Source organism: Aspergillus aculeatus, assembly GCF_001890905.1.
Source record: "Aspergillus aculeatus ATCC 16872 unplaced genomic scaffold ASPACscaffold_2, whole genome shotgun sequence".
In the NCBI taxonomy this organism is placed as follows: domain Eukaryota; kingdom Fungi; phylum Ascomycota; class Eurotiomycetes; order Eurotiales; family Aspergillaceae; genus Aspergillus; species Aspergillus aculeatus.
In genome coordinates, this window is record NW_017962977.1 from 1474612 (window position 1) to 1498322 (window position 23711).

Genomic DNA, 23711 nt, shown 5'->3' on the forward strand with positions numbered 1-23711 from the left:
TGTCTTTCATTGATCACTGGCCATTTCTTTTCTCGCTGGTTTTTTTTTTTCTTCTTTCCCTTCATCTCTGGGATCGCTGTAGTTCCCTTGGCTGGTGTTTTCCCTTCTTTCTCCTTCTCCCCCTCTTAGTTGACACTGACCTTTTCCCCTCCCCTCCCCCTGTGTAGTGCAGGGTTATTCTTCGGAGTCTTCAACTGCTGGATCTACTGAAACCCGCATGCTTTGTTGCTGCCATCGGGTGGGTTATCAGAATCATTGGATATCCCGGTCTCTTTGCTCCTCTGATCTCGTTGCCGTCGCCTTTCTTCCTGTCCGCACTGAAGCGCATCTGTTTGCTCTTCCCCTTCGGCAGTCCCTTCATGGTTGTCGCGTAGCCATTTGATTGATCTTTTGTCTATCTTCCTGCTTCAACATATACAGCTTCACATCTTGTGCTGGGTGTGACATTGGTGTCTTTTACTAAGACTTGAAGATCAAAAGGCTTGTCACGTCACAATAAACACAGCAAGAGATTTATACACTATATAAAAAAGGCAGAAAAAGGGTGAGGGCATATTTGCTGCACAACAACTACAACTGGTCAACTTCTATATCGTCAGTCCATACCTACCACACTTATTCCAACCAATCTTCAACTACCACCACCACCATCACCACAACAAACTTCCCGTTCAATGATCGACACCAGCGATCGACGTCGTTGACCAAGATCAGGTGCGCACTATTTTCCCCTCCCTCGCCTTGAAACCCTGTCGACCCCAGGCAAGGACTGACAGAAGGGTTGCTGGAAAGGGATCACAATCGAACTTTCCCTCCCCCCCCACAGCAACGTCGTTGTCGTGGTCTAGTATAGGGCTACGGTGCCTTGCGTCTATCACCAAGGAAATGCCCGTTTGTCCCACGGTCTAGGTGCAGCCACATATCGTCAAATTTCACACTTGGACCAGTTTACTACTCTTCTGCCACGCCTCAACCACCAACCTCCAGCCATCAACTTTTCCTTCCTCGACCCTACTACCTTACCATTATCTGCTCAGGCACTAGCGGGATCGGATGGAGATGGACCTTCAAAAAACGAAGGAGGCCCGCCGGGATACGCCGGGCAAGCAGGAGGAAAACGCCGACTGTCCGTTGGAAGCCTATGGAGGAAGCGGCCATACGAAGGAATCCCCAAAGAACGATTCGCTAGATCATCGCGATACGAACGAGCGTCCTGATCCCGCAGACGCGCGCCAACAACGGCACCCGGGCAGTTCTACTTACCGCGAAGATGCTTCGCAGTCTCCGTCTGCAACAGCGCTCCTAGCGCCAGCCAAACCATCATCTTCGTCGTCGAAAACCCTTGACATTCCGCCAGCGTTTGGGCTCCGTCCCGAGGAGCATAGGCTGCTGTTGACCGCCAAGCGCTATCCCCCGGTAACGAAAAGCACGCTGAGTGAGCTGGATCTCCCATGCATCATGAGCAACATCAACCTGCGCATGGATGCGAACTTCGACCGGGACCTGCACTTCAAGCCCGATCTCGACGGGGAGAAAGGGAGGCGGAAGCGGAAAGAGGCGGCGGATTACTGGGAGGCCATGGCCGTGGAGATCTCGATCTACGCGTTCTGCTCGTCGCCCGAAGCTGCCGGCCTGGCCGCGGATGCGCGGACCGACCAGCGACAGGCCTTCGAGCCTCGACTCCCCGCCATGTTCGACACCTTGCAGGATGTGTTGAAGACGCTGGTGCCCGAACGCGATCATCCGGGGGTGGTGCAGAACCTCGAGGTGCCGCTACTCATGCAGCAGATCCAGAAGGGGGTGCTGGATATGGTCCGGGTGGCCGCCTGGCTGGCAGCGCTGCTCAAGACGCATTGCGCCCCGATGCGGGATGAATGGGCGGATCGAATGGTGGAGCAGATCCGGTCCGGGTCGCAGTCGCAGAATCCGATGGAGATTGTCGGCGGCCTCCAGACGTTGTTCGCGATCCTGGAGGCCATGAAATTGGTAAGGCGTTGGTCCACGCGCGGGGTGGTTTTTGCCGCCGCGAAAGAGAGAAATGGGAACTGATTCTGCTTGCCTTAGGACGTTGCGAACCACCAGATCCGCGCCTTTCGGGTGCTGCTGATTGAGGACACTGTTCCGTTTCTGCAGGAGTATTTCCGGGGCAAGATTGAGAGGGATAACTTCCGGGTCGACTCGTCGCGACTTTGGTATCTGGAGACCCGGGAGCGGGAATTGCGACAGATGGATAAGGCCGCACAGACGGACGGATTCTGGCCGATTTCGGTGCTGTTCCAGGGAGTGTCCGACTTGTTACTCCAGTTTCACACTCCGGACGCCTTTCCGGAAACCTTTGTGTTCGACTCGGACCGCTTGTGGCAGCTCCGGACCTGTCTTCAGAACCTGATCAACCTGGACATCTGCTGGTTCATCTTCGAGTCCTACATTCATACGCAGAAACGGTACCTGTCGGCCCCCGCCCAGACATACGCCACGTTCCGGTCACGCATTGGATCGTTGATGGAAGAGAACGAGGACTGCCTGCGAGGGTCGGTGCAGTGGGTGCAGAACGTGCGGTGCATCGGGCTGGAGATCGCTCGGTTCGCGTGTGCCGCCTGCTGCAGCGAGGGCAGCACGGTCTCGGACGAGGTGATCACGCAGATCGAGAGCGCGCTGGAGTGGCACCTGTCGAACGAATCGGGGCTGTTCCAGTACTTCCAGGCCTCGCTGCGCGAGAAGTTGCTGGCGGCGACGTTCGCGGCGGCGAAGAAGTACCTGAACATGTCGCCGCTGGCGATTTGCGAGTCGCAGCGCAATTTCCCCCACACGGCGACCGCCATGCTGGGTCATCCCCAGCACTATGACGTCGAGCGCATCTCGATGCGGCTGGCGCATATGGGGGTGCTACACTGGCGGGTGTGGGCGCCGATTCTGTACGTTCGCGAGAGCGTGTCACCGACTGACGTGGCGATTATCCCGGCGAACGAGGGCTATGACGTGGCACGTTCCGCGACACTATGATCACGCGGGCTGCCTCCAGATGAATTCTTTTCTAAAATATTTTTTTCTTGTTTGTGACACACGGGTGGAGTTGGGTCAGTTTCATGCAGTTCTTCAGCGTGGATTGCATTGGTTTGTTTTGGTTCTGGCGTTTGACAGGGGTGAGACAGCGCATATATAATTTTGGTTCTCTTGGTTCTCTGATGTGAGGCGATGGCAGGGTGTTTGGTTCCAGGGTCGTTCCAGAAGGAATTTAGATATGATTGACTTGACTGGCATCTTGCATTTGGGCATTTTCAACACCTACGGGGCAGTTACTCAAGCACCTACTAATAATGTCTTGACTTGACGGCTTGGATGGTGGGCATGCTGTCGAGGGTAAAATACGCATAATAGGATTTCTTCTGTTCATGTGGTGTTGAGCATATCTTCAGACTTGCAGAGTCAGTACTGTATGTATACAGCAATGGCTATAGTTCACTTAAGAGAAGAAGGATAACTTATGTCAGCCACCCCAGATCTTGGACCCACATCGCCCGTCGCAGCAACATCGAATTTCCCAGTATGGAAATCCAATCCCCACTTGATACATAAATTTATACCTTCTACAAGAACTACACCCCTTGCCTTTTCCAAAGTCATGAGCTAGCAAACCAGAATCGCCTCAACTACAACCAGCCAAGCCTACCTAGTCACAATTCTACCTGCCAAAAAATCCATGGACTAAATCCCGTCAATTTCTTCACCTGGCGCAACTGTTCCCCAAATCATCTCCAAATGCGCACCACCATCCCTCTCCTGCGATGCGCTCCCACCACCTGCACCACCACCACAACAACCCTCCTCTCAACCTACCTCCCCACCCTAAAGGCCACCCACCTCCAGCGCATCGCCCAGCGCACCGGCATCAAATCCAGCGGCACGAAGCCCGTGCTCATCCGCCAACTGGAGACGGAACTTCCGCGATGCGAGTACCGTTTCCGCGGCCATGATGCCGCTGGGGCCGAGCCAGGCCCCGAGCCAGGCCCGGGCACCACGGGCACCATGAGCATCCTCAGCATCGACATGGGCATCCGCAACCTCGCCTTCGCGCATCTCCTCGTCGGCCCACCCCCACCCCCACCTTTTCCTCCTCCTCCTCCTCCTCCTCCTCCCATTCCCGCATCCCGAGAACCTCGGGAAGATCGGCCAAGCATCAAGCTGAACGCATGGCGCCGCCTCTCCCTCTTCGCCTCCGACTTCGACCGCTTCCCTTCCCCCAACGACTCAACCGCACCAGACCCAAGCACAGACGCAGGCACCCCCCACCCCCACCCTCGAGGATATAGAAGACCCCGCGGGGGAGTACTCCCCCCCCCTCTACGCCGCGAAAGCGTATACCCTGCTGACAACCCTGCTGGAGCGGTACCGCCCCACGCACGTGCTGATCGAGCGGCAGCGGTTCCGGTCGGGCGGGTCGGCGGCCGTTCAGGAGTGGACGATTCGGGTCGGCGTGTTGGAGGCGATGTTGTATGCTGTTTTGGAGGCGTTGAGGCGCGAGGGTTTCAGTCCGAGGGGCACTGCGACTGCGTTGCGGCCGGTGCCGCGGGCTTGGGGCGTGGAGCCCGGGCGGGTGAGTCGGTTTTGGGCGGGGAGGGTTTCCCAGTCGCATGAACATGGACATGAAGGGGCAGGGGGTGAGGGTTTACTGGGTGGTGCATTGTTATTTTCTGGTGGTGGTGGTGGTGGTGGTGTTAGGTCTGGGTCTGGGTCTGGGTCTGGGTCTAGGTCATCAGGGGTGGAGGGAGAGGTGAAAGTCGATGAAAACCAAAACGGGGCGCGTAGGAATGGTAGGAGGCGGGTGCAGGAGCAGGAGCAGCAGGAGGAGCACTCTCAAGCACACGCCAAAGCTGAGGACGGACCAGCTACAGCTACAGCTACAGCTACAGCTACAGGGCGTACAAGGAAGAAAAAGAGCACGCGCGAGGTCAAGAAGATGAAAATGGATCTGGTAGGGCATTGGCTGCAGCATGCCAGTGCTACCACCACCACCACCACCACCACCACCACCACCACCACCCACCACCCCGGCACTCTGGCCGTGGCGGACGACCAGGAGTTGCAGCGGTGGGTGCAGGCGTATCGCTCCAAATGGCAATCCCCCAAACACCCCCGGACTGGCGCCCACGCCCACGCCCACGCCAACTTGCCGGATATCGGCAAGCTGGACGATCTGGCCGACTGCTTGGTGCAGGGGGTCACTTGGCTGGAGTGGCAGCAGATGCGTCACCGTCTCATGGCTAATCCTTCTCTGTTGGATAAGATCTAGCCTAGCTGGTCACGGTTCGGGTATCTATGGACTGTATGGAAAAAAAAAGTAAGATGTCTAGTAGGCCAGTAGTTCAAGTATAGCCCCGTGTTACTCCACTAGATCTACACGCGCATTGTACTGTACATAGTAACTTAATCAATTCGTGTCTAATAGTATCCGCTGTCATAAGCAAGATCGTCAAATGATGGTCGTAAGCCCCACTTAGGATCTATTCTTCACATAGATACAAATGTCCCGAGAGCGAACACATGCCTAACATTCTCGTCCGCTTCAGCTAAGAAAATCCTCCGCCCGGCCCGCCACCGTACAAAGATCCATGTCCCATGAGAGGTTCTCATAGAGAAACTAAATGAAAAAACAGCTTCGTTGGATAACGGGTAGGACCGGGACGGATGCCGCAAGAATGGAACAACCTGAGTACCTAGCCGGATAGACGAGAATGGAAGATAGACTAGGTGGAGAATGGAGAAAGAAGAAAAAAAATTGTCAAGTTTGTACCAGAAACATAAATATCGAAATCCTCTCATAGGTACAAGGCCAGCGCAAGCGTTACGCCACGGGCTCAGTTCTCAGTACAGACGAACGCGCCAGGCTAAGCCCTTAGTAGACGCGGCGGAAGTGCGAGGGGAAAGCCGCGCGGCTGCTGGTCTGGAAGCCAGTGGGACGGGCAGCACCGCTAGGGTAGGGGAAGGTGCCGTTGCTGTGGCCGAAGGGAGGACGGGGGGTGGGGACCACGGTGGCAGTGCTGGTGGCAGCGGCCTCGGTGGTCGAGGCGCTGGAGGTGGTGTCCTCAGCGCTGGTGGTGGGCTCGGCAACCTCGACGTTGGTGTCGGGGGTGGCGGTGATAGCAGCGGCAGTGGTAGGGGCGACAGTCTGCAATTATGATCAGCATCGACATCATCAACTTTCAACCAGCCCAACTTACCACAGTGACAGTGTCGTGGACAGTGACGGTGACAGGAGCGCAGCTGTCGCTGGAGCCGGAGCTGGCGGAGCCGGAGGAGCTGCCAGAGGTGGCGGCAGAGCCAGCGGCCCCAGTGGACGAGGGGATAGCCAGGAGGGTGTAGGTGGCAAAGGCGGTCGAGGTCGAAGTGAGGGTAGTGTCCTGGGCACCGGCGCTGGCAGTGCTGGAGCTGTGGGCTCCAGGGGTCTATATCACTAGGTCAGTAGGATTCACAGGCGGCCGATATCACAGCAAACGTACCACATAGACGGTCTGGACGTCAGTCACGGTGCGGTGAACAGTAGTGGTCACCACGGTCTTGGAGGCACCGGCACCCAGAGTGTAGGTGAGAGTGACATCCCTGGTGGAGGTCTGGGTCTCGTACTCGGTGGAGACGGACTCAGCACCCGAGGCAGCGCCAGATCCAGCGCCGGAGCCAGCAGCAGAGCTGGTAGCTCCCGCGGACTGGGTCACGCCGGTGCCGAGAGGGCCGGGGGCGGAGGTGATGGCCGAAGAGTAAGGGAAAGGAGGCACGGGGGCCGAGGAGTGAGCACCGGGCACCACGGAGGAGGGACCAACGGGGACCACGGGCACGGAGGAGGGGCCAACAGGCACCACCGGGACAGAGGAAGGAGCCGAAGGCACAACCACCGCCACGGACGAGGAGCCCACCGAGGCAACAGGAGGCACAGCCACGGACGAGGGACCGGCGGGAGCAACAGCCTCGGAAGAGGGCGCAGCGGGGACGGGAGCAGCAGTGGTGGTGCCCTGAGGAGCGACAGCCAGGCTAGTAGTGGCAGCAACGGCGGTGGAGGCCGAGCTGGTAGCAACGACGGGCTGGGGAGGCTGGACAGTCGTGGTGGGGAGAGTGACGGGGATCGCAACCGAGCTGGAGGCGGCATCGCGGCCGTGGAAGTGCAGGTTGTGGTGGATGTTGGCCTCGCCAACGGCGGCGAGAGCACCCAGAAGGGCAACAGAGACCTTGGTAGTGAGCTGCATGGTGGTGATTTGTGGTTTCAAGGGTGATTTTGTGTGAGGTGGGGGTGGTGTTTGTTTGTTGTTGAGGTAGAGACTGCGGGGTGTTGGTCAACGAGTGTGAGCTGCGAAATCTATTCGCAACAAAGTTGGATAAAGAATGACTGGGTTCGAAAGAACGAAGCAACGTCTCTAGCACAGAGAACAGTTGAGAGAGAGAAAGTAGCAGTCTGACGGAATCAATCCGAGAATTTTGGGGAAAAGAGAGTCGTTAAAAAGAAGAGAATGGAGACAGTTAGAGAAAGAGAAGACTAGACTAAGAAAGAGGGGGGAGGGGGGAGAGAAGAAAGGAAAGGAAAGGAGACACTAATTCCATCTAATATCTTTTTCTCATTTGATTAAACCCATCCGAGAGGCACGATACACATGAGTTACCAGGCACCGTACCAGGTGAGGGCCCAACAACATGCAAAGCCGGTGAATTGATGCAAGGCCATCTGTAACGTATGGTTGCATCAGCCGATCTTTCTGCCTCGTGCACTACAGCACTAAAGTGAATAGAGACGGTTAGAGACGATTAGGGAGCTTAGCCTGTCTCATCTCAGGCCGAACAGGCAGAAAAACCGGGCCGTTGGCAGAAAGGTTGATGGGAAATGATATGAATTAATTTCCTGGGACTCCATCGAGTGGGTCTCTGGCGCAGGCACCATCCGTGGATTGGAGGTTCACAGAGGTTGCCGGAGGTTGCCAGAGGATGCAAGAGGATGCAGAGATGATGGCCCCCGTTTCATCCCGTGGATGCACGACGCTCACTGGCTGTTCTCCCCCTGGCTTTAATCTCGTGTGGGCCGTTTCCCCCGACCAATCGACCGCACGGGGTGCTGTGTTTTTCTTTTTTCTTTTTAGTTATAGTTACTACTTGGGTGTGGGAATCTCCCACTGCCCCGGGCTGTACTCCGAATACAGTCCTCCTGTACAGGACTCTACGGGCACAATCGAAATAAGCAATAGCCAAAAAAGGCAGCCTGCAGAAATCTTGTACATCTAGTCGAAGGGGCCAGAAATGCCCAGGTGTATGTGTCAAGGGCGCACCAGCACGTCACACATCCGCCTGATGAGCGATGAGCAGCAATGAGCATCCATGAATCACGGTCAACAGCTCAATCAGTGCTCAACTCTAAATTGCCAGCTTCCGGAAATGAGCACCAATTTCCATCTTGTACCTTGTCACTGCACCACGGTACCATACCAACAGAACAATCAATAGTCAAAAGTCAAGACCAACTATCGATCGGCTACCTCCCATTCTGCCAAGCTCTATCTCACGTATGGGTCCCACGCAGTCTGCGTAGCAGTGACGAGGCATTGGGAGAAAAGCGGGGGATCAAGAGCACGGTGAGATACACTCCTAGAGTCTTAGGGGGGGAGGGGAAGGAATAGGGGGATTAGACACCGTATCGACAGTTATCGACAGTATCTCGGAGTCATTGTACGGGACTTGGTCCAAGCGTGGGCTTTTCGCTACGTGGTGGCGGCCATCGCGAATGGTCAAGCTCGGCGCCAACCGGGCCCGCTGGGTCGCCCGACTACGAGAAAACTTTCTCTAAGCGATTGGGACCGGTACAGTAGGCCTAAGCGAACAAGGCCACCGTAAACAGGAGAGGCAATCGCTCCAAGAGGACAACAACAACAGCAGCAGCAGCACGTATGACAATGACCCGGTGGCTGCCTGCCAAAGGCGTTGGCATCAATGACAGTGTTGATCCGGAAGTTATCACCAGCAGACGAGATCATTCGAGGATGATCATAAGAGAAGTGGAGCCCGGTCAAAGTGACCGGGAGTCTAGAGTCTACTCCGGAGTAGACACTATCCCACAGATTGCACTCATCTTAGATTAAATATGAGCAATAACCGCCCTCGTTCACACCAATTTAATGGTTGCTGGATCACTGTGACATGAAAATGGTCGAGCAGATATCTCTGGACCCCTCCCCGGGTGTTCACCACAAAACCAGGGTCATCGACTGCCGCGGATGTTTCAAGCCAGAAGAGCTAAGATACTCGGTTGCCTGAAGTTTTGGTGGTTGATCCGAGAAACCGAACAGTGAAAGTAGTTACTGTACTAAACACTGACTAAGGGATGATCGCCATCGCGGCTACACTCGCAAAAGACCGCTAGGAAGAAAATTCGAAGCCCCGAATTCTAGCCCTTCGGATAAAATCTCATTCTGGCTTAACTGCTCGCTCACCGGCCAACACGGCTGATGGCACGAGATGCATGAGCATCGAGATGACTGTGATTGGGATCAGCCCGCACATTAATCTAGACGGAACACGGTGACCGTCCAGCCCGGCTCACTGGCCTTCCGCCGTCATTCATCGGCCCTGGTGAGATAAGAGTAGGACATGTATTTAATATCGGCTTTGCCGCCACTCAGCCGTGTTGGGTGGGTGGGACAATCTCCCTTCCGATGAGTAATGGAGGGTGTTGTGTTGTTCTCCGTCCGTAGTACGAGTAGGTTAGAGCGCAAGTCTTCAAGTTGCTCTGCAGCCACCCGTCGGAAAGACAAACGAGAGAGAAAAGAAAGGGTCCGGTGGTTGACTGTCGATCCGCTTCTTTTCCTTCCATGGATTTCGGGCAATTCTTCCCGTTTGTCCCACTTTGGGCGGTCGGCCATTTTGCCGTGGTTTTCGGTTCGATTGCGGCTCTGACGCTGCAGCTGGAATGTTTCGAATTGTCGTGAACTTACCTGCTTTTCTGCCCCTCATTGTTGTTGTGGTTGTTGTTGTTGTTGTTCTTCTTCTTCTTCTTCTTCTTCTCCGTGCATGAAAGCATCTCCAAGAATAGCCATTGGGTCAAACATCGTCTAACAGATCGACTATGGAAAGACCCTCCTTCCAGTCCCTGCAGGCACATTATGCTTCCCGCTTGAAACAGTTCCAAACATCAGATCGGAACTTTGAAGTTCTGGCCTCCGTCTCACCCGACGACCATGTCCCTGCTTCAAGTCCCGACGTCCTGTACGTGCTTGACTCCTCTTTCAATCCACCCACGCTCGCACACCGTCGGATTGCCTGTTCGGCTCTTTTAGAGGATAGCAGCTGCGCTCCGCGGCTCCTCTTGCTATTGGCGACGCAGAATGCGGACAAACCATCCAAACCCGCTTCTTTCGAGGACCGCCTAACCATGATGGACTTGTTCGCTCGTGACCTTCTTTCGCAATTACCATCTGCAAGGCCTCCAGGCACTCGCCAGACCCTTCCAGTAATAGATATTGCCGTCACAAAAAAGCCATACTTTGTGGATAAGGCGGCGGAAATAGAGCGGGCGGGGGTATACCCCCACTCGCTGGAACAAGTCCATCTTACGGGCTACGATACCTTGATTCGCATCTTCGATCCCAAGTACTATCCCCCGGAGCACACCCTGCAGTCGCTGGAGCCCTTCCTTTCCCAGCATCGGTTACGGGTGACCTTGCGCCCTGATAGCAGCTGGGGCAGTCGGGACGAGCAGGAGGCCTTTCTGCGGGACTTGGCGGAGGGAAGGAAAGATGACATAGGCGGTAAGCGGGAATGGGCCCAGCGAATTCAGCTGGTGGAGGGACGGAAACCGGGGGCACCATCGGTGAGCTCAACCAGGGCCCGAGAAGCAGTGACCGCAAACCCCCAGGATCTGGACTGGCTGGTCCCGTCGAGCATACGGGAGATAATTCTGTTTGAACGACTCTACGTGAACTAATCAACAGCGGCCTGACCGGTCAAGCGCATACCCGCTGCCTCGCGCGATCGCGGTCCGCCAGTCGCAACCACTGTAAATCTTCTTTCATACTACGTATATACCTAGACAGGGCATTTCAACCTTCTGCGTGCTATGAAACCAATTTGCTTTTTATCTCAACGACGACCATAACACCATGCCCAAAGCGACGCCCTCATCCGTGTGTTTGGCGGACATTATCGTACATACATAAATCTTCGATGGAGCTTCAGGCCCTGCGAAATGGGCCCAACCTATACAATTCTACCCATACCGTCTATTCTTCGTCTTCTTCCCGCTTGCCCAGGGTGTAGGCAAGTCCCCCACTCACCATGTTGACCAAGCAAAGACCCATGGTCACGCCGCGCACAATGCCCCGAGCGCCCCATTTCTTCATGAACGGCTGCTTGCGCCGCCCCGCAAGCAGGAGGTAGAGCCCAGACCAGGCGGCGCTAATACCCGCAGTGTCGGTTTTGAATCCTTGAAGGTTGGCATAGCTCGAGAAGAGAAGGAGAGGAGGGAATAGCATAGGCAGTGGTTGGAATGGGCGCATGTGCTGTGCGGTGATAAGAGAGGCCAGTAGAGTAGGCGGGAAGGCGTTCTCTATATGAAAGCAAGAGCGCGTCAGCTTGCAAGCATCAACAGGAGTGGCATTCATGGTCTTGCGAAAATAGCCCAGGCTGTTTTGGCCAGTACTTACCGCCCCATGCTCTAGCTGTCTGGACCAGAGACTTCTCCGTATGGTCTACTGCGGAGTCCGAACCAGCCATGATTGTGTCAGTGGTGCTTAATCGTGATTCAGGTGAGTGGTGAAGCCTATCATAAACAACAATTAGCCACAAAGAAGAGACGGCGCTACCATGGAGAGCGACGGGGGTGCGCTGAACGTACCGGTAACAAGTACAGTGAATGCGGAGGTGGTGGCAGCAGATGTGAGGAGGGATGACGATCCGCGGCAACGAGCACAAGACAGTCTTTCCTGACTAACAAGCCACTGTCAACGCTTACCCGGGGCTTAGCGTCAACATTTGAACCTCGAGAACTCACCACGTTTATCAGTCACAGTTGCTTCTTTTTTTTTTATCTTAGACCCCAACTGGCACGTCGCAACTGAACCAGCTGGCTTGCTTTCTTGTCCTTGTGCCTAAGCTGTATCTGCAGCCCTTATTAGATTTACAACAAAACGCCCCCCTCTATTGTCTTTTTTCGGTCGTCCGCTTCGGCTGCCAGGCCCACCACTCTCCCTCTTCCGAAGATCCACGCCTCGACGTACACTCACTGCGCCCAAGAAACAAACCGAACACAAAGCGAGAGCAGCGCATTGCTGCCACTGAGTGAGATTTGAGTCTTCCTGGGGGCGATCGCCGTTTTTCAAAACCTGCTGCTGCGATGCCATCCGCCACCGCGTCTGGGGTAGACAATGGGGGTGCTGCGAAATCCCGCGAACACAACCAGGGCAATCAGGACCGCAAATACACACCGGAGCAGAAGGCGGCCGTCCTGAGGATTCGGAAATGCTCGACCACGGCGTTCTACGAGATCCTGGCGGTGGAAAAGACCGCCACCGATGGCGAGATTAAGAAGGCGTATCGCAAATTGAGTCTATTGACGCATCCCGATAAGAATGGCTATGAAGGAGCGGATGAGGCGTTCAAATGTCGGTTTGGTTGTCTTCTTCCCTTTCCGAGTGTGTTCAATGTAAAACTAATCACCCCAATTGGGCTGTAGTGGTATCTCGGGCTTTCCAAGTCCTGTCCGATGCGGAAAAGAAAGCCAAGTACGATAAATTCGGAGGGGATCCGGATAGCAGGTTTACTCCCAGCGCGGGACCTTCGGGTGCTTCGCCCTTCAGTGGATTCGGCGGTGGATTCCCCCGGTCAGGCGGCGGCGGCGGTGGTCCGATGTTCGAGGAGGAGATCTCGCCCGAGGAACTCTTCCAGCGGTTCTTCAGCGGTGGCTTTGGCCCCATGGGAGGGGGTTTCGGTGGGACGCATCTGTTCAGTGTCTGGGTGCAAGCGACGGCTAACTCGTGATATGCAGGCGGTCCCCAATTTGTCTTCAACATGGGTGGTGGTCCCGGGTTTCGGGTACATCAGTTCGGAGGCCAGCGGCCTCGGAGAAGACCCCGCGAGGCCAATGGCCAGTCCGAGCCGGCGCCATCACTCTGGTCGACCTTCCAGCAGCTTCTCCCTCTCATTCTCCTCTTCGTCCTTCCTTGGATCTCTTCTCGATTCTCGGGCACACCTACTCCGTCCGGTCCCTCGTACAGGTTCGACGCCGCCGTGTCTCCCCACACGCTGCATCGCACGACGCCTAAGCTGAATATCGATTACTTCGTCAACCCGCGAGATGTGGATGACTATAGCGCCCGCAAATTCCGCCAGCTGGACCAACGGGTGGAAGTGGACTACGTGACGAAACTGCGGTATGAATGTGATAGCGAGATCCACACGCGGGATCGCATGATCCAGGACGCTCAAGGGTGGTTTTTCCCGGACGTAGAGAAGATCAAAGAGGCCCGGTCGATGGAGCTGAAGAGCTGCAAGCGACTTGATTCCCTGAAGGGAAGATACTGATCTGTGGCTCTCATGGCTACTACACTTGTTCTTATTCGTTCTTGGGCGCGGTTGGCTTCGCATCCGTTGTTTACTAATATCCCATGCAATTGTCCCATGCTATTGGGCTCTACCACGATCAAGCCTTTCTGTTCTTTTTTTTAATTTTTTTTCTCGAGCTTAGATGTCTATATGTCCTCACGGTTTGTTGATGGCGTTATATGGGCAAACAATGACTTCTTTTATTGCGTCGGGGTCGGAATTAGTGCTTTGACTATCATTGTCGTGAGTGAATATTATAAGAGTGGATTCTCTCATCACCTAACTTATCAACTATAAGATGTACACTCCAACACTGACCAGTATTGAATTGTGCAATGAATGAATTCATGATGGAGGATAGATCATTGATGGCGGTGATGTGCCGGACCCGATTGGGGCAAGTGTGTTGTGCCCTGAGCGGGGAGGGAAGATCCAAATCCCTCCAACCACCAAAACCAAACTAAACCCCGACCCAGCTTAGTTAATAATCACTGGTTAACAATCGACCATGACAGAAAGTCCGACTTAACGACGACGACCGCGCATGCAGAAGTGACATCGACATCCTCCATCCCCAACTTCCGCCTTGTCCTTGTCCTCGGTTTACCCCATCATCAGCCCCTCCTGAGGACTTGTCACATCTCGGTTGCTGGTTTTCTCTCTTTTTCCTCCGCCTTCATTCGATCAAATTCAGCCAAGCACTTTGCAGAAAACCGTGACCCGCTGACCGAGGAAGGTTTTCTGCTGCGGGCTGCCCCGATCAGCATCAGTAGAGATGTCCGATAGCCAGTCTGAAGCGGACAAGGTTCGTTCACTCATCTTTTTTCAAATCATTAAAGGCCCAATCTCGAATCTAAGTTTCCTCTGACCCCTGTTATCTACAGATCCGCAGCAAGCGCTTGGCAAAGCTAGGAAATCCCACTCCCTCGTCGCCCGTCGACGGCGCTGCGTCGAGCCAGCCCGCATCGCCCTCGCAGCCCTCGTCTGCATCCCGATTCCCCGAGAGACCCCAGTCACAACCACGATCCAATCTGAGCAGCGCCGCTCCTTCACGGGCCTCGTCCCCGCAACCACAGACCGTGCAATCGGAATGGAAGCGGATCAAGATTCAACCCCCCACGGCCGCCAGCGCAGCGCCAGACCGATCGCAAACCGTTACCCCAGTCTCCGGCACTCCCCCTCCACCGAGAGCGGACGAGAGTATTGAGTCCTTTGCCGATCGGACTCTCAGCGCGGCCTTCAAACTGACCTTGAATGAGGCTCGTCAGAAGGATATTCACGGGCAGCGGTTAACCTACTTGCCCGGACTGCGGGTGGAACTGGAGGAGCAAGGCCGTGAGGTCCGCATCGAGCTGTCGGTGCTGGACCAGGCCCTCCTGGAGGCAGCTTCGAATGCTCCCCAGCAGAAGCCGTTGGATTACCTGCTTCCATGCTGGAGGCGGATATCCCGGTTGCACAAAGGGTTCCGTCGGCCTCGCGACGATGACCCGAAATACAGCGTCATCTGTGAGGCCCGTCGCATGTGCATGAGCTATTGCATCTTTGCTATCACCATGCCGGAAATGTTCGGGTAGGTTTGATTCGCTCGTTGGCTACGCCATCCCTTCACGATTTGCAGCTGACACATTCTATCCCTAAAGGCTCGAGTCGTCTGAAAAGTCGGCCCTCAAACCCTATCTCCTCCTGGACCCGGAGGATGACAAAGGTGTGGATTTTGAGTTCATCGGCGAGGCTGTGGGCAGGTTCAACGAGGATGAAAGCATCAAGCCGGCTTTCATTGCTGCTGTGGAGGAAATGAGCCAGGAGCTTGCGGGACTGAGCATCAACGATGATTACAAGCCCTATCTCACAGTATGTTGATCTCTTCTCTTCACCATGGGCGCGTCTCATCAACCTGTTTGCAGGCTTTGCGGAACCTTGTCCACAATGCGGCCATCGCGGCTGCGATTACTGAGTCGTCCATTTTCAACGAGTCTCGGGATCCAGCTCAGTTCGAAAAGAAGACGCTTCTTGGCCCATGGTTCAGTTTGTCCCCGCTTCAGAGCAGTGTGACCATGACATACTTCTCGAGCCCCAAGACTAGAGATCAATCATACATCCTGAACGCACAGCGGTCTATCCGCATGATGCAGCATATGATTAGCTCGGATCTACTTGATGTGATTAACCACATGATTCGGGCCTCCAAGGATGCCAGGGATCGGGTGCTAGACTGGTTCGCAGCCTCCCTGAACATCAACCACAAGCGACGGGCTATGCAAGTGGATCCTACGACTGTATCGTCGGATGGATTCATGTTCAACATCACAACTTGCCTGGACCAGCTCTGTGAGCCGTTCATGGATGCAAGCTTCACCAAGGTATGAGGGCCGGTCAAGTGTTATGTGCTTTGCGGGTCTGACTTAATTTGTCTTTACAGATCGACAGGGTCGATGCAAACTATCTACACCGCGAGCCTCGGGTAGATATGAAGGACGAAACCAAGGTCAATGCTGATCAGCATGCCTCGGACGCATTCTATGCCAAGTCCGCAGAAGGAACGTCCAACTTCATTACGGAGATTTTCTTTCTAACAGTGGCCGCCCATCACTACGGCAGTGAGTCTTTGACTTCCAAGCTCGAGCAGCTCGAGAAAGACCTGCGGCACATGGAGTCCACCATCAACAAGTTCGAGCTGGAGCGGCATCGGTGGTTGAACAATCCAGTGCAGCTCAGAGTATTCGAGCAGGCCCTCAAAAAATACAAGGACAAGCTGGACCTGGGTCTGGCCCTGAAATACAGCTTGCAGGGCGTCTTGTTTGATGATCAGTGGCAGGCGCGGTCCATGCTCTTCATGCGATATGTGGTGGTCTGGGTACTGCGGGTTGTGTCCGGCACCAACTTTCCTAAGGAGCCGCTCAGGCTTCCCTTGCCTGAGCAGCAACCGGAGGTGTTCCAGTGCCTGCCCGAATACTTCATCGATGATATTGTCAGCAACTTCAAGTTCATCATGTGGGCTATGCCTCAAATCATTACTGCCACCCAAGGAGACGAGCTGGTTATGCTTTGCATTACCTTCCTAGAGAGCTCGAGCTACATCAAGAACCCCTATCTCAAAGCAGGTCTTGTCTCCATCCTGTTCCGAGGAACCTGGCCTCGCCCTGGAGGCGGTCGGGGCGTCCTCGTGGACTTGCTCAACTCCATGCCTTTTGCCAACCAGCACCTACTGCACGCCCTGATGAAGTTCTATATCGAGGCTGAGCACACCGGTACACATACCCAGTTTTTCGATAAGTTTAATATCCGCTACGAGATTTTCCAGATCATCCAATGCATCTGGCCCAATACCCATTACCGCAACAAGCTTTACAACCAGTCCAAGCAGAACCTGGATTTCTTCGTGCGCTTCGTCAATCTTCTGCTCAATGACGTGACCTATGTGCTCGATGAGTCCTTTGGGGCCTTCATCACGATCCACAAGACGCAAACGGAACTGCGCAATGCAGCAGCGATGGAGCCCACCGTACGCCAAGAAAAGGAGGAGCAGCTGGCGGCCGCGCAGCGCAATGCCAAGTCCTATATGCAGTTGACGAATGAGACTGTTTCCATGCTCAAGTTGTTCACCGATGCACTGGCCGATTCTTTCACGATGCCCGAAATTGTGCAGCGATTGGCAGATATGCTCGACTACAACCTGGACGCCATGGTCGGGCCCAAGAGTGCTACTCTGCGGGTGGACAACTTGCAGGAATACGGCTTCAACCCTCGGGCGTTGCTGAGCGAGATCGTTGATGTCTATCTGAATCTGACGGGCAAAGAGAGTTTCATTGTGGCTGTGGCACGTGATGGGCGGTCCTACAAGCCTGCCAATTTCGAAAAGGCCGCCGAGATTCTGCGGAAATGGTCCCTGAAGTCGCCCGAGGAGCTCAAGCGGTGGGAGCAGTTCCAGCACAAGGTGAAGGCGGCCAAAGAAGAAGACGAGCAGGCGGAAGAGGACCTCGGGGAGGTTCCTGATGACTTCCTGGGTATGATTACACTTCTGGCTTCCACTCCAACGACACTAATGCAGCTTTGTAGATCCTCTTATGTACACTCTGATGGAAGACCCTGTGATCTTGCCTGGGTCCAGGGTGTCTATTGACCGCTCTACCATTCGCTCGCACCTTCTCAGTGATCCCCACGACCCCTTCAACCGAGCTCCGTTGAAGATGGAGGATGTCACGCCCGGTGAGTATTTCTGTCGTTGACGATATCCCAAAGGTTCATGGCTGACTCTGCATCCTAGATACGGAACTCAAAGCCAAGATCGAAGCCTTCAAAGCCGAACGGATGGCGGCGCGCAGGCAAGCTAAGGTCTCCGATCCGATGGACACGACTACTGGTTGATTGCGAGTCCCCAAAAGCAACGGCCTCTATACAGAGGGCATTTCCGCCGCCCCGGGGCTTATTCTAATTAGCGCTTTTGACCATGAGATGGATTGAGGTCATCGTTGTTTTGTTTCCTTTACTGAGAAGGGTTGGAGTTTTCTCTTGCGTTGGATTATCATCATAGAATATAGCCGAGTCGGGGGCGGATTCTGCAGTACATCGCGACCCGATCAGTGCACCATGGTCTGCATTGCCGGACGATTTGAACCCAATGATGTGTTATGGTTTTGGAATCTAAGCATGAATGGTAGGCGCAATGGACGGTGATTTATCAGTATGGGGTTCCAGTCAACGGTATTCGTATTCGTATTCGAGGGGATAAGCTGTAGTCTGCTTGATTGCCGATTTCCTTTAGTCAGACCTTAGTCATTCACATGATCGAAGGATCACTTGAGTTTAGTTAACGTAACCTCCAATGACATAACTAACTGCTGGGGCGATGTACTGAAGCAACTGTACTCGTACAAAGTACAATAAGTATATCGACTTCACCAGTACGCCCATCCCAACATGGGAGCCACCCTCTCCTCCTGCTGGGGCCATCTCCCTCCTCTGATGGACATTCTCCTCCCCACCCCAGATGTCTATCTCACCTTACTGAACATCTTCCAATACTTCCCGCTGGTCAGTCTGCGATTCATCTATTTGGGGGACCGGTCATGCTAACCACCGAAGTACAGTTCACCATCATCCAATGGCTAACCGCCTGGCACCCGGCCGGCAAGACCTCCATGAAGACCTCCCTCTTCAACCTCCCCGGCCGCTGGGCCTGGTTCGCCATGGAGATCGTCAGCCCGGTGAACCTGCTCTACCTGCTGTGGAAGCTGCCCCTCAAGTTCGCCCACAGCACCACCACCAATTCTGGTCCGAATGCCACTGGGTCTATCCCCCTGCCCAACAAACTCCTCGCCGCCCTCTTTGTCGCGCACTACCTCAACCGCGCCATCATCTCCCCCTTCCTCGCCGCCCCCAGCATGTCCCCCATCCACCTATTCATCATGGCCTCCGCCATGCTCTTCAACTGGTTCAACTCGACGTGCTTGGCGGGTTGGTTAGTGGGATATGACATCCCCATCCGCCCGGACTATCCCTCGTCTTCATCAACACCCAACACAGCAGCCGCAGCAGCAGGAAAGGTAGTACCCTACCTCGGCCTCGCGCTCTTTCTGGCCGGCATGGCCGGAAACATCTACGCCGAACGCACGCTCTTCCGGCTCCGGCGCGAGGAGGGCGCGAGGAGGGCGGCGGCTGCTGCTACTACCTCCAAAGACCCCGACCCCTCATCCAATCCCAAACCATCACCCCCCTCAACTTCGAAAGTCTACATAATCCCCCCACCATCCACCCCCTTCTTCTCCGCGATCCTCTACCCGCACTACGTCTGCGAATGGCTGGAATGGACCGGCTTCGCGCTCGCGGGGACGGCGGTGCGGTCGTCGGCCGGGATGTTGGGGTTGGGCTTGGGGTTGCGTGCGTATACCAATCCCACCGCAACCATGGCCAGTACCGCAGCAGCAGCAGCTAGCGGATCCCTCCATCTCGCTCCCTGGCTTCGTCCCGCCGCGCAGCTCGCCGCGGCCGTGGGGCTGCCGTTCCCCGTGCCGGCGGCGGTGTTTCTGGTGAACGCGGTGACGAATATGCTGCCGCATGCGCGGTGGGGGCGGAGGTGGTATGTGGAGCGGTTTGGGGAGGAGAAGGTTGCGGGGAGGGGGGCGGTGGTGCCGTTTTGTGGGTGGTTTTAGGGTTGCTTTGCTTTGGCATTCAGGGGAGAGGGGTTTTTGGGGGGGGGGATTGTATTTTGGGGGTTGACAGAGGGAGGGTAGGATGATGGGAATAAGGAGTTTGGGGGATGGTTTGTATACTACTTGATTAGAGGGGTTGGTTTGTTATGGGTTGGTTGTGGTTTTTTAGTGTATGCTTCGCCATGTAGAGCTAGTTTGGGAGTTTTTAGGAAACCGAAGCAATGGCTAAGATACTACAATATGATATTGTGGACTTGTTGAAGCACTGGAAAGACTGAGAATCCATGTAGATCAGTGGAGTTGACCATCTTTTTACTCAAGTACTACGTTTACACTGAGGCAAGTACGACGATAATTCGAAGAGTAAAAATTAAATTGCCAAAGAGGTGGTACAGTAGCAACCTCTTCGTGTGGTATCACATTGTTGAAATATTATGTGTAAGACACCGGCGAAGCACCAGACATCACCGAGCATTCCCGCTGTTAAAAGGCAGAAATAAAGATCTTGGCGCTGATGTTTAATGCAGACGCCGATGTTGAAATCGTCATAAAGACATGTTGAAAACTCCGGGGACCCCATCTAATGAAACCCTGAACCCATATGTTGAACTTTTGGTATCACATCGTAAACTCATCATAAGAAAATGGACGGACAACAATCGACAGATTGTTCTCTCCGAGACGACGGGTTGAAAATCGTCGCCCCAATCATGGGCTGATTAAATATGTAAAAAGAATTTAGTTGCTGTGCTTCTCGCGGAAGTACTTGGCAGCCGCGACCATGTTGCTCAGGGCAGCCTTGGTCTCGGGCCACTGACGGGTCTTCAGACCACAGTCAGGGTTGATCCAGAGCTGCTCAGGGCGGAGGTACTGGAGCATCTCCTCGACGCGGTCCTTGATCTCCTGCTCGCTGGGAACACGGGGAGAGTGGATGTCATAGACACCAGGACCGATGTGGCGGGGGTAGGCCTCGTCGATGAAGACCTTGAGCAGCTTGGCATCAGACTTGCTGTTCTCAATGCTCAGAACATCGGCATCCAGCGCAGCGATGGCGTGGAAGAAGTCCTGGAACTCGGAGTAACAGAAGTGAGAGTGGATCTGAGTACCGTCGGTAACACCAGCAGTGGACAGGCGGAAAGCCTTGACGGCCCACTCGAGGTACTTCTCACGCTCCGTGCCAGCACGGAGAGGAAGACCCTCACGGAGAGCGGGCTCATCGACCTGGATGACCTTGACACCGGCAGCCTCGAGGTCAACAACCTCATCGCGGAGGGCAAGAGCCAGCTGCTGAGCCTGGACAGACTGGTGGACATCGTCACGGGGGAAAGACCAGCGGAGACAGGTGATGGGACCAGTGAGCATACCCTTCATGGGCTTCTTGGAGATCGAGACGGCGTACTTGGACTCCTTGACGGTCATGGGAGCGGGACGAGAGATGTCACCGACAATAATGGGAGGACGCACGCAGCGGGATCCGTAGCTCTGAACCCAGGCGTGGGTGGTGAAGACGTAACCGGTGAGGCGCTCACCGAAGTACTGGACCATGTCGTTACGCTCGGGCTCACCGTGGACGAGAACGTCCAGGTCGAGCTCCTCCTGGATCTTGACGACCTCCTCGATCTCTTGCTCAATGAACTTCTCGTACTGCTCAGCGGTGATCTCACCCTTGGTGAACTTGTTACGCTGGACACGGATCTCCTTGGTCTGGGGGAAAGATCCGATGGTGGTGGTGGGGAAGAGAGGAAGCTTGATAGACTTGGTCTGCTCGGCGATACGGGTGGTGAAGGGAGACTTGCGGTTGTGCATCTCCTCGGTGACGGCGGCCTGGCGGGCCTTGACCTCAGGGTCGTTGGTGCGCTTGGAGGAAGCACGGGCCTGGACGGATTTGGCGTTGGCCTCGAGCTGCTCACGGACAGCAGCAGGGCCCTCGGTAACAGCCTTGGCGATCACGACAACCTCGGACAGCTTCTCAACAGCGAAGCTGAACCAGTCACGGACCTCAGCATCCAAGTTCTTCTCGCTCTCGAGAGTGTGGGGAACGTGGAGGAGAGAGCTGGAGGTGGCAACAATGACGCGCTCCTTGCCGAGCTTCTGGATGGCGAGCTCAACCTTCTCGATGGCAGCCTTGAAGTTGGTCTTCCAGATGTTACGACCGTCAACAACACCAGCAGACAGAATCTGCTTGGGGCCGAGAGCACCGACGACAGTATCGAGCTGCTCAGGGTTGCGGACAAGGTCAATGTGAATACCGTGGAGGCTCTGGAGAGCAGGAAGAACATCAATGTTGTGAACAATGTCACCGAAGTAGGTGGCAAGGACGAGGCGGGGAGCCTTGTCACCAAGGGCACCGAGCTTCTCATAGGCGGGCTTGAAGGCAGCCTTGGACTTGGCAGGGAGGTCAAAGACGAGGACGGGCTCATCAATCTGGACATCCTCAGCACCGGCCTCCTTGAGCTTAGCAAGGAGCTCGACGTAGAGGGGAAGGAGCTCCTCGAGCTTGGAGATGGGGTCAATGGTCTGGCCACGGTCGGCCTTGGCGAGGGTGAGGAAGGAGACGGGACCGAGGATGACAGGGCGAGTGACAACACCAGCCTCCTTGGCCTCGAGGAACTGAACAACGGGCTTGGGCTCAGCAGCGAGCTTGAAGGTCTGGTTGTCCTGAAGGGTAGGCTTGACGTAGTGGTAGTTAGAGTCGAACCACTTGACCATTTCCTGGAGACAGTATTAGCCTTGATCGTATCCAACCTCCTATGCAGCGTATCATACCAAAGCGGGAACATCGACAGCGGCCTGGCCATCCTTGGCGGGTCTCTGGAGACCACGGCCCATGGCGAAGTACTCATCGAGAGGGTCGAGACCGTACTTGCTGTAGCGCTCGGGGATGACCTATGAAGAAGCATGTTAGCAGAGATTTCTGGGCATAAAGCAGAGGGGCTTAAAGACATACACCGAAGAGCTGGATGTGGTCGAGGACCTGATCGTAGAAAGCGAAGTCGTTGCTGGGGATGATGTCGACACCAGCCTGCTTCTGGAGCTTCCAGTGCTCAGCACGGAGTCTCTTTCCCTCGCTCAGGAGCTCATCACGAGAGATCTTTCCACCCCAGTAAGCCTCAGTAGCCTTCTTGAGGTCACGGAGCTTTCCCATACGGGGGAAACCCAAGACGGAAGACTGAACCATCTTGACGAATGTGTGTGAATGTGTACGGGGAGAAAGGGAGAGAGTTTGTGGATGGAGTGAACAAGTTGCAAGGCACACAACACAAGGAAGAACAGACAAGAAGAATCAATCCTCTTGCTGGGAGAGAGATGAGAGGAAGAGATAGAGAGGGAGAAAGACACACGGGAGAGATGAAAGAGAAAGAGAAGAGAAGAAGACGGAGGAGGGAGGGGGGGATGGAGGGGAAATATAAGCTGGGAGGGGGAGGGGCAGGGGAGGCGGAAAACCTCAGGCTACAACCACTGCCTGGACTGTATGTACCAAAGAAGAAGAAAAAAAAAATCCTAAAACATCGGAGGCCGAAGGTTTCTTTCTGACTGGGTCTGGATGGGATGGCGGAAAGTTTGGCGGGGTTTCGTGGCCGGTAATAACCGGTAAAATTACAGCCCCTCCGGACTGTCAACAACCCTCCGATAGCGATTCCCCGCTGGTCGCTGGTAACACCCGGTTGGGCTGTCTCGAGAATTCATTCAATCATTCAAAGTTCAAGGTTTAACTTGGGTATCTTTGCCTTGATCTAATCGCATTATCAAATCATTGTCCATGGACCGACTGCGGAGGAGTGCCCCTCCCATGGTATCCCATGGGATCCCGTGGCCCCTCGGACTGCACGTTCTCATTCTCATGCATCTAATGCTCATCAGTGAGGCCAATGATTGTCCCGTTGGTCTCAATTGTTCTATGCCAGAAACTGTAAGAAATGTGTATTGAACTACGGAGAACCACTGGTAAGGACAGTCAACCATCTCGCCGAAGTATGAGGCTAATCCAGCAATTGA

The 23711-nt window shown here is 54.9% G+C and overlaps 9 protein-coding genes across 9 annotated transcripts; 6 read left to right on the forward strand and 3 right to left on the reverse strand.

The window, feature by feature from the left end:
- The first annotated feature begins 823 nt into the window (after positions 1-823).
- On the forward strand, positions 824-3371 carry ASPACDRAFT_75312 (TCP11 family protein). Its single transcript, XM_020204417.1, has 2 exons — positions 824-1986; positions 2065-3371. The coding sequence occupies exons 1-2, from the start codon at positions 1060-1062 to the stop codon at positions 3001-3003; spliced, it is 1866 nt and encodes a 621-aa protein (XP_020060118.1). The 5' UTR covers positions 824-1059; the 3' UTR covers positions 3004-3371.
- A 388-nt stretch (positions 3372-3759) lies between these two features.
- ASPACDRAFT_39401 (uncharacterized protein) lies at positions 3760-5290 on the forward strand (the record flags this gene model as incomplete). Its single annotated transcript, XM_020200584.1, has 2 exons — positions 3760-4083; positions 4262-5290. 2 exons carry the CDS (start codon positions 3760-3762, stop codon positions 5288-5290), a joined length of 1353 nt encoding a protein of 450 aa, XP_020060119.1.
- A 375-nt stretch (positions 5291-5665) lies between these two features.
- Positions 5666-7241, reverse strand: ASPACDRAFT_111824 (uncharacterized protein). The gene is made up of 3 exons (XM_020195588.1): positions 6498-7241; positions 6219-6443; positions 5666-6166 (listed from the first exon to the last, which is right to left on the reverse strand). The coding sequence occupies exons 1-3, from the start codon at positions 7233-7235 to the stop codon at positions 5894-5896; spliced, it is 1236 nt and encodes a 411-aa protein (XP_020060120.1). The 5' UTR covers positions 7236-7241; the 3' UTR covers positions 5666-5893.
- Positions 7242-10093: 2852 nt separating this feature from the next.
- On the forward strand, positions 10094-10951 carry ASPACDRAFT_21769 (nicotinate-nicotinamide nucleotide adenylyltransferase; the record flags this gene model as incomplete). The annotated part of the gene is made up of 1 exon (XM_020199058.1): positions 10094-10951. One exon carries the CDS (start codon positions 10094-10096, stop codon positions 10949-10951), a length of 858 nt encoding a protein of 285 aa, XP_020060121.1.
- A 295-nt stretch (positions 10952-11246) lies between these two features.
- ASPACDRAFT_39404 (uncharacterized protein) lies at positions 11247-11739 on the reverse strand (the record flags this gene model as incomplete). Its single annotated transcript, XM_020200585.1, has 2 exons — positions 11247-11572; positions 11670-11739. The coding sequence occupies 2 exons, from the start codon at positions 11737-11739 to the stop codon at positions 11247-11249; spliced, it is 396 nt and encodes a 131-aa protein (XP_020060122.1).
- A 450-nt stretch (positions 11740-12189) lies between these two features.
- ASPACDRAFT_75315 (J domain-containing protein) lies at positions 12190-13678 on the forward strand. Its single transcript, XM_020204418.1, has 3 exons — positions 12190-12626; positions 12698-12952; positions 13010-13678. The coding sequence occupies exons 1-3, from the start codon at positions 12359-12361 to the stop codon at positions 13543-13545; spliced, it is 1059 nt and encodes a 352-aa protein (XP_020060123.1). The 5' UTR covers positions 12190-12358; the 3' UTR covers positions 13546-13678.
- Positions 13679-14168: 490 nt separating this feature from the next.
- ASPACDRAFT_75316 (ubiquitin-ubiquitin ligase UFD2) lies at positions 14169-18237 on the forward strand. Its single transcript, XM_020204419.1, has 7 exons — positions 14169-14371; positions 14451-15136; positions 15207-15417; positions 15471-15926; positions 15986-17570; positions 17623-17772; positions 17831-18237. The coding sequence occupies exons 1-7, from the start codon at positions 14342-14344 to the stop codon at positions 17929-17931; spliced, it is 3219 nt and encodes a 1072-aa protein (XP_020060124.1). The 5' UTR covers positions 14169-14341; the 3' UTR covers positions 17932-18237.
- A 78-nt stretch (positions 18238-18315) lies between these two features.
- Positions 18316-19733, forward strand: ASPACDRAFT_1852718 (3-oxo-5-alpha-steroid 4-dehydrogenase family protein). The gene is made up of 2 exons (XM_020197261.1): positions 18316-18597; positions 18654-19733. Exons 1-2 carry the CDS (start codon positions 18484-18486, stop codon positions 19713-19715), a joined length of 1176 nt encoding a protein of 391 aa, XP_020060125.1. The 5' UTR covers positions 18316-18483; the 3' UTR covers positions 19716-19733.
- A 300-nt stretch (positions 19734-20033) lies between these two features.
- Positions 20034-23054, reverse strand: ASPACDRAFT_75317 (5-methyltetrahydropteroyltriglutamate--homocysteine S-methyltransferase). The gene is made up of 3 exons (XM_020204420.1): positions 22663-23054; positions 22482-22601; positions 20034-22427 (listed from the first exon to the last, which is right to left on the reverse strand). Exons 1-3 carry the CDS (start codon positions 22891-22893, stop codon positions 20454-20456), a joined length of 2325 nt encoding a protein of 774 aa, XP_020060126.1. The 5' UTR covers positions 22894-23054; the 3' UTR covers positions 20034-20453.
- Between the last annotated feature and the right edge of the window lie 657 nt (positions 23055-23711).

Bases quoted from the DNA above. Each gene is read 5' to 3' on its own strand.
- ASPACDRAFT_75312 (XM_020204417.1), top strand. From the start codon at position 1,060: ATGGACCTTCAAAAAACGAAGGAGGCCCGCCGGGATACGCCGGGCAAG. The intron at 1,987-2,064 runs GTAAGGCGTTGG...TGCTTGCCTTAG, and splicing joins TCCTGGAGGCCATGAAATTG to GACGTTGCGAACCACCAGAT.
- ASPACDRAFT_75317 (XM_020204420.1), bottom strand. From the start codon at position 22,893: ATGGTTCAGTCTTCCGTCTTGGGTTTCCCCCGTATGGGAAAGCTCCGT. The intron at 22,602-22,662 runs GTATGTCTTTAA...GCTTCTTCATAG, and splicing joins ACCACATCCAGCTCTTCGGT to GTCATCCCCGAGCGCTACAG. The intron at 22,428-22,481 runs GTATGATACGCT...TACTGTCTCCAG, and splicing joins CTGTCGATGTTCCCGCTTTG to GAAATGGTCAAGTGGTTCGA.
- ASPACDRAFT_75315 (XM_020204418.1), top strand. From the start codon at position 12,359: ATGCCATCCGCCACCGCGTCTGGGGTAGACAATGGGGGTGCTGCGAAA. The intron at 12,627-12,697 runs GTCGGTTTGGTT...ATTGGGCTGTAG, and splicing joins AGCGGATGAGGCGTTCAAAT to TGGTATCTCGGGCTTTCCAA. The intron at 12,953-13,009 runs GTGGGACGCATC...CGTGATATGCAG, and splicing joins CCCCATGGGAGGGGGTTTCG to GCGGTCCCCAATTTGTCTTC.
- ASPACDRAFT_75316 (XM_020204419.1), top strand. From the start codon at position 14,342: ATGTCCGATAGCCAGTCTGAAGCGGACAAG. The intron at 17,571-17,622 runs GTATGATTACAC...GCAGCTTTGTAG, and splicing joins GGTTCCTGATGACTTCCTGG to ATCCTCTTATGTACACTCTG. The intron at 17,773-17,830 runs GTGAGTATTTCT...TCTGCATCCTAG, and splicing joins GATGGAGGATGTCACGCCCG to ATACGGAACTCAAAGCCAAG.
- ASPACDRAFT_111824 (XM_020195588.1), bottom strand. From the start codon at position 7,235: ATGCAGCTCACTACCAAGGTCTCTGTTGCCCTTCTGGGTGCTCTCGCC. The intron at 6,444-6,497 runs GTACGTTTGCTG...CTAGTGATATAG, and splicing joins ACGTCCAGACCGTCTATGTG to ACCCCTGGAGCCCACAGCTC. The intron at 6,167-6,218 runs GTAAGTTGGGCT...TCATAATTGCAG, and splicing joins TCCACGACACTGTCACTGTG to ACTGTCGCCCCTACCACTGC.
- ASPACDRAFT_1852718 (XM_020197261.1), top strand. From the start codon at position 18,484: ATGGGAGCCACCCTCTCCTCCTGCTGGGGCCATCTCCCTCCTCTGATG. The intron at 18,598-18,653 runs GTCAGTCTGCGA...ACCGAAGTACAG, and splicing joins TCTTCCAATACTTCCCGCTG to TTCACCATCATCCAATGGCT.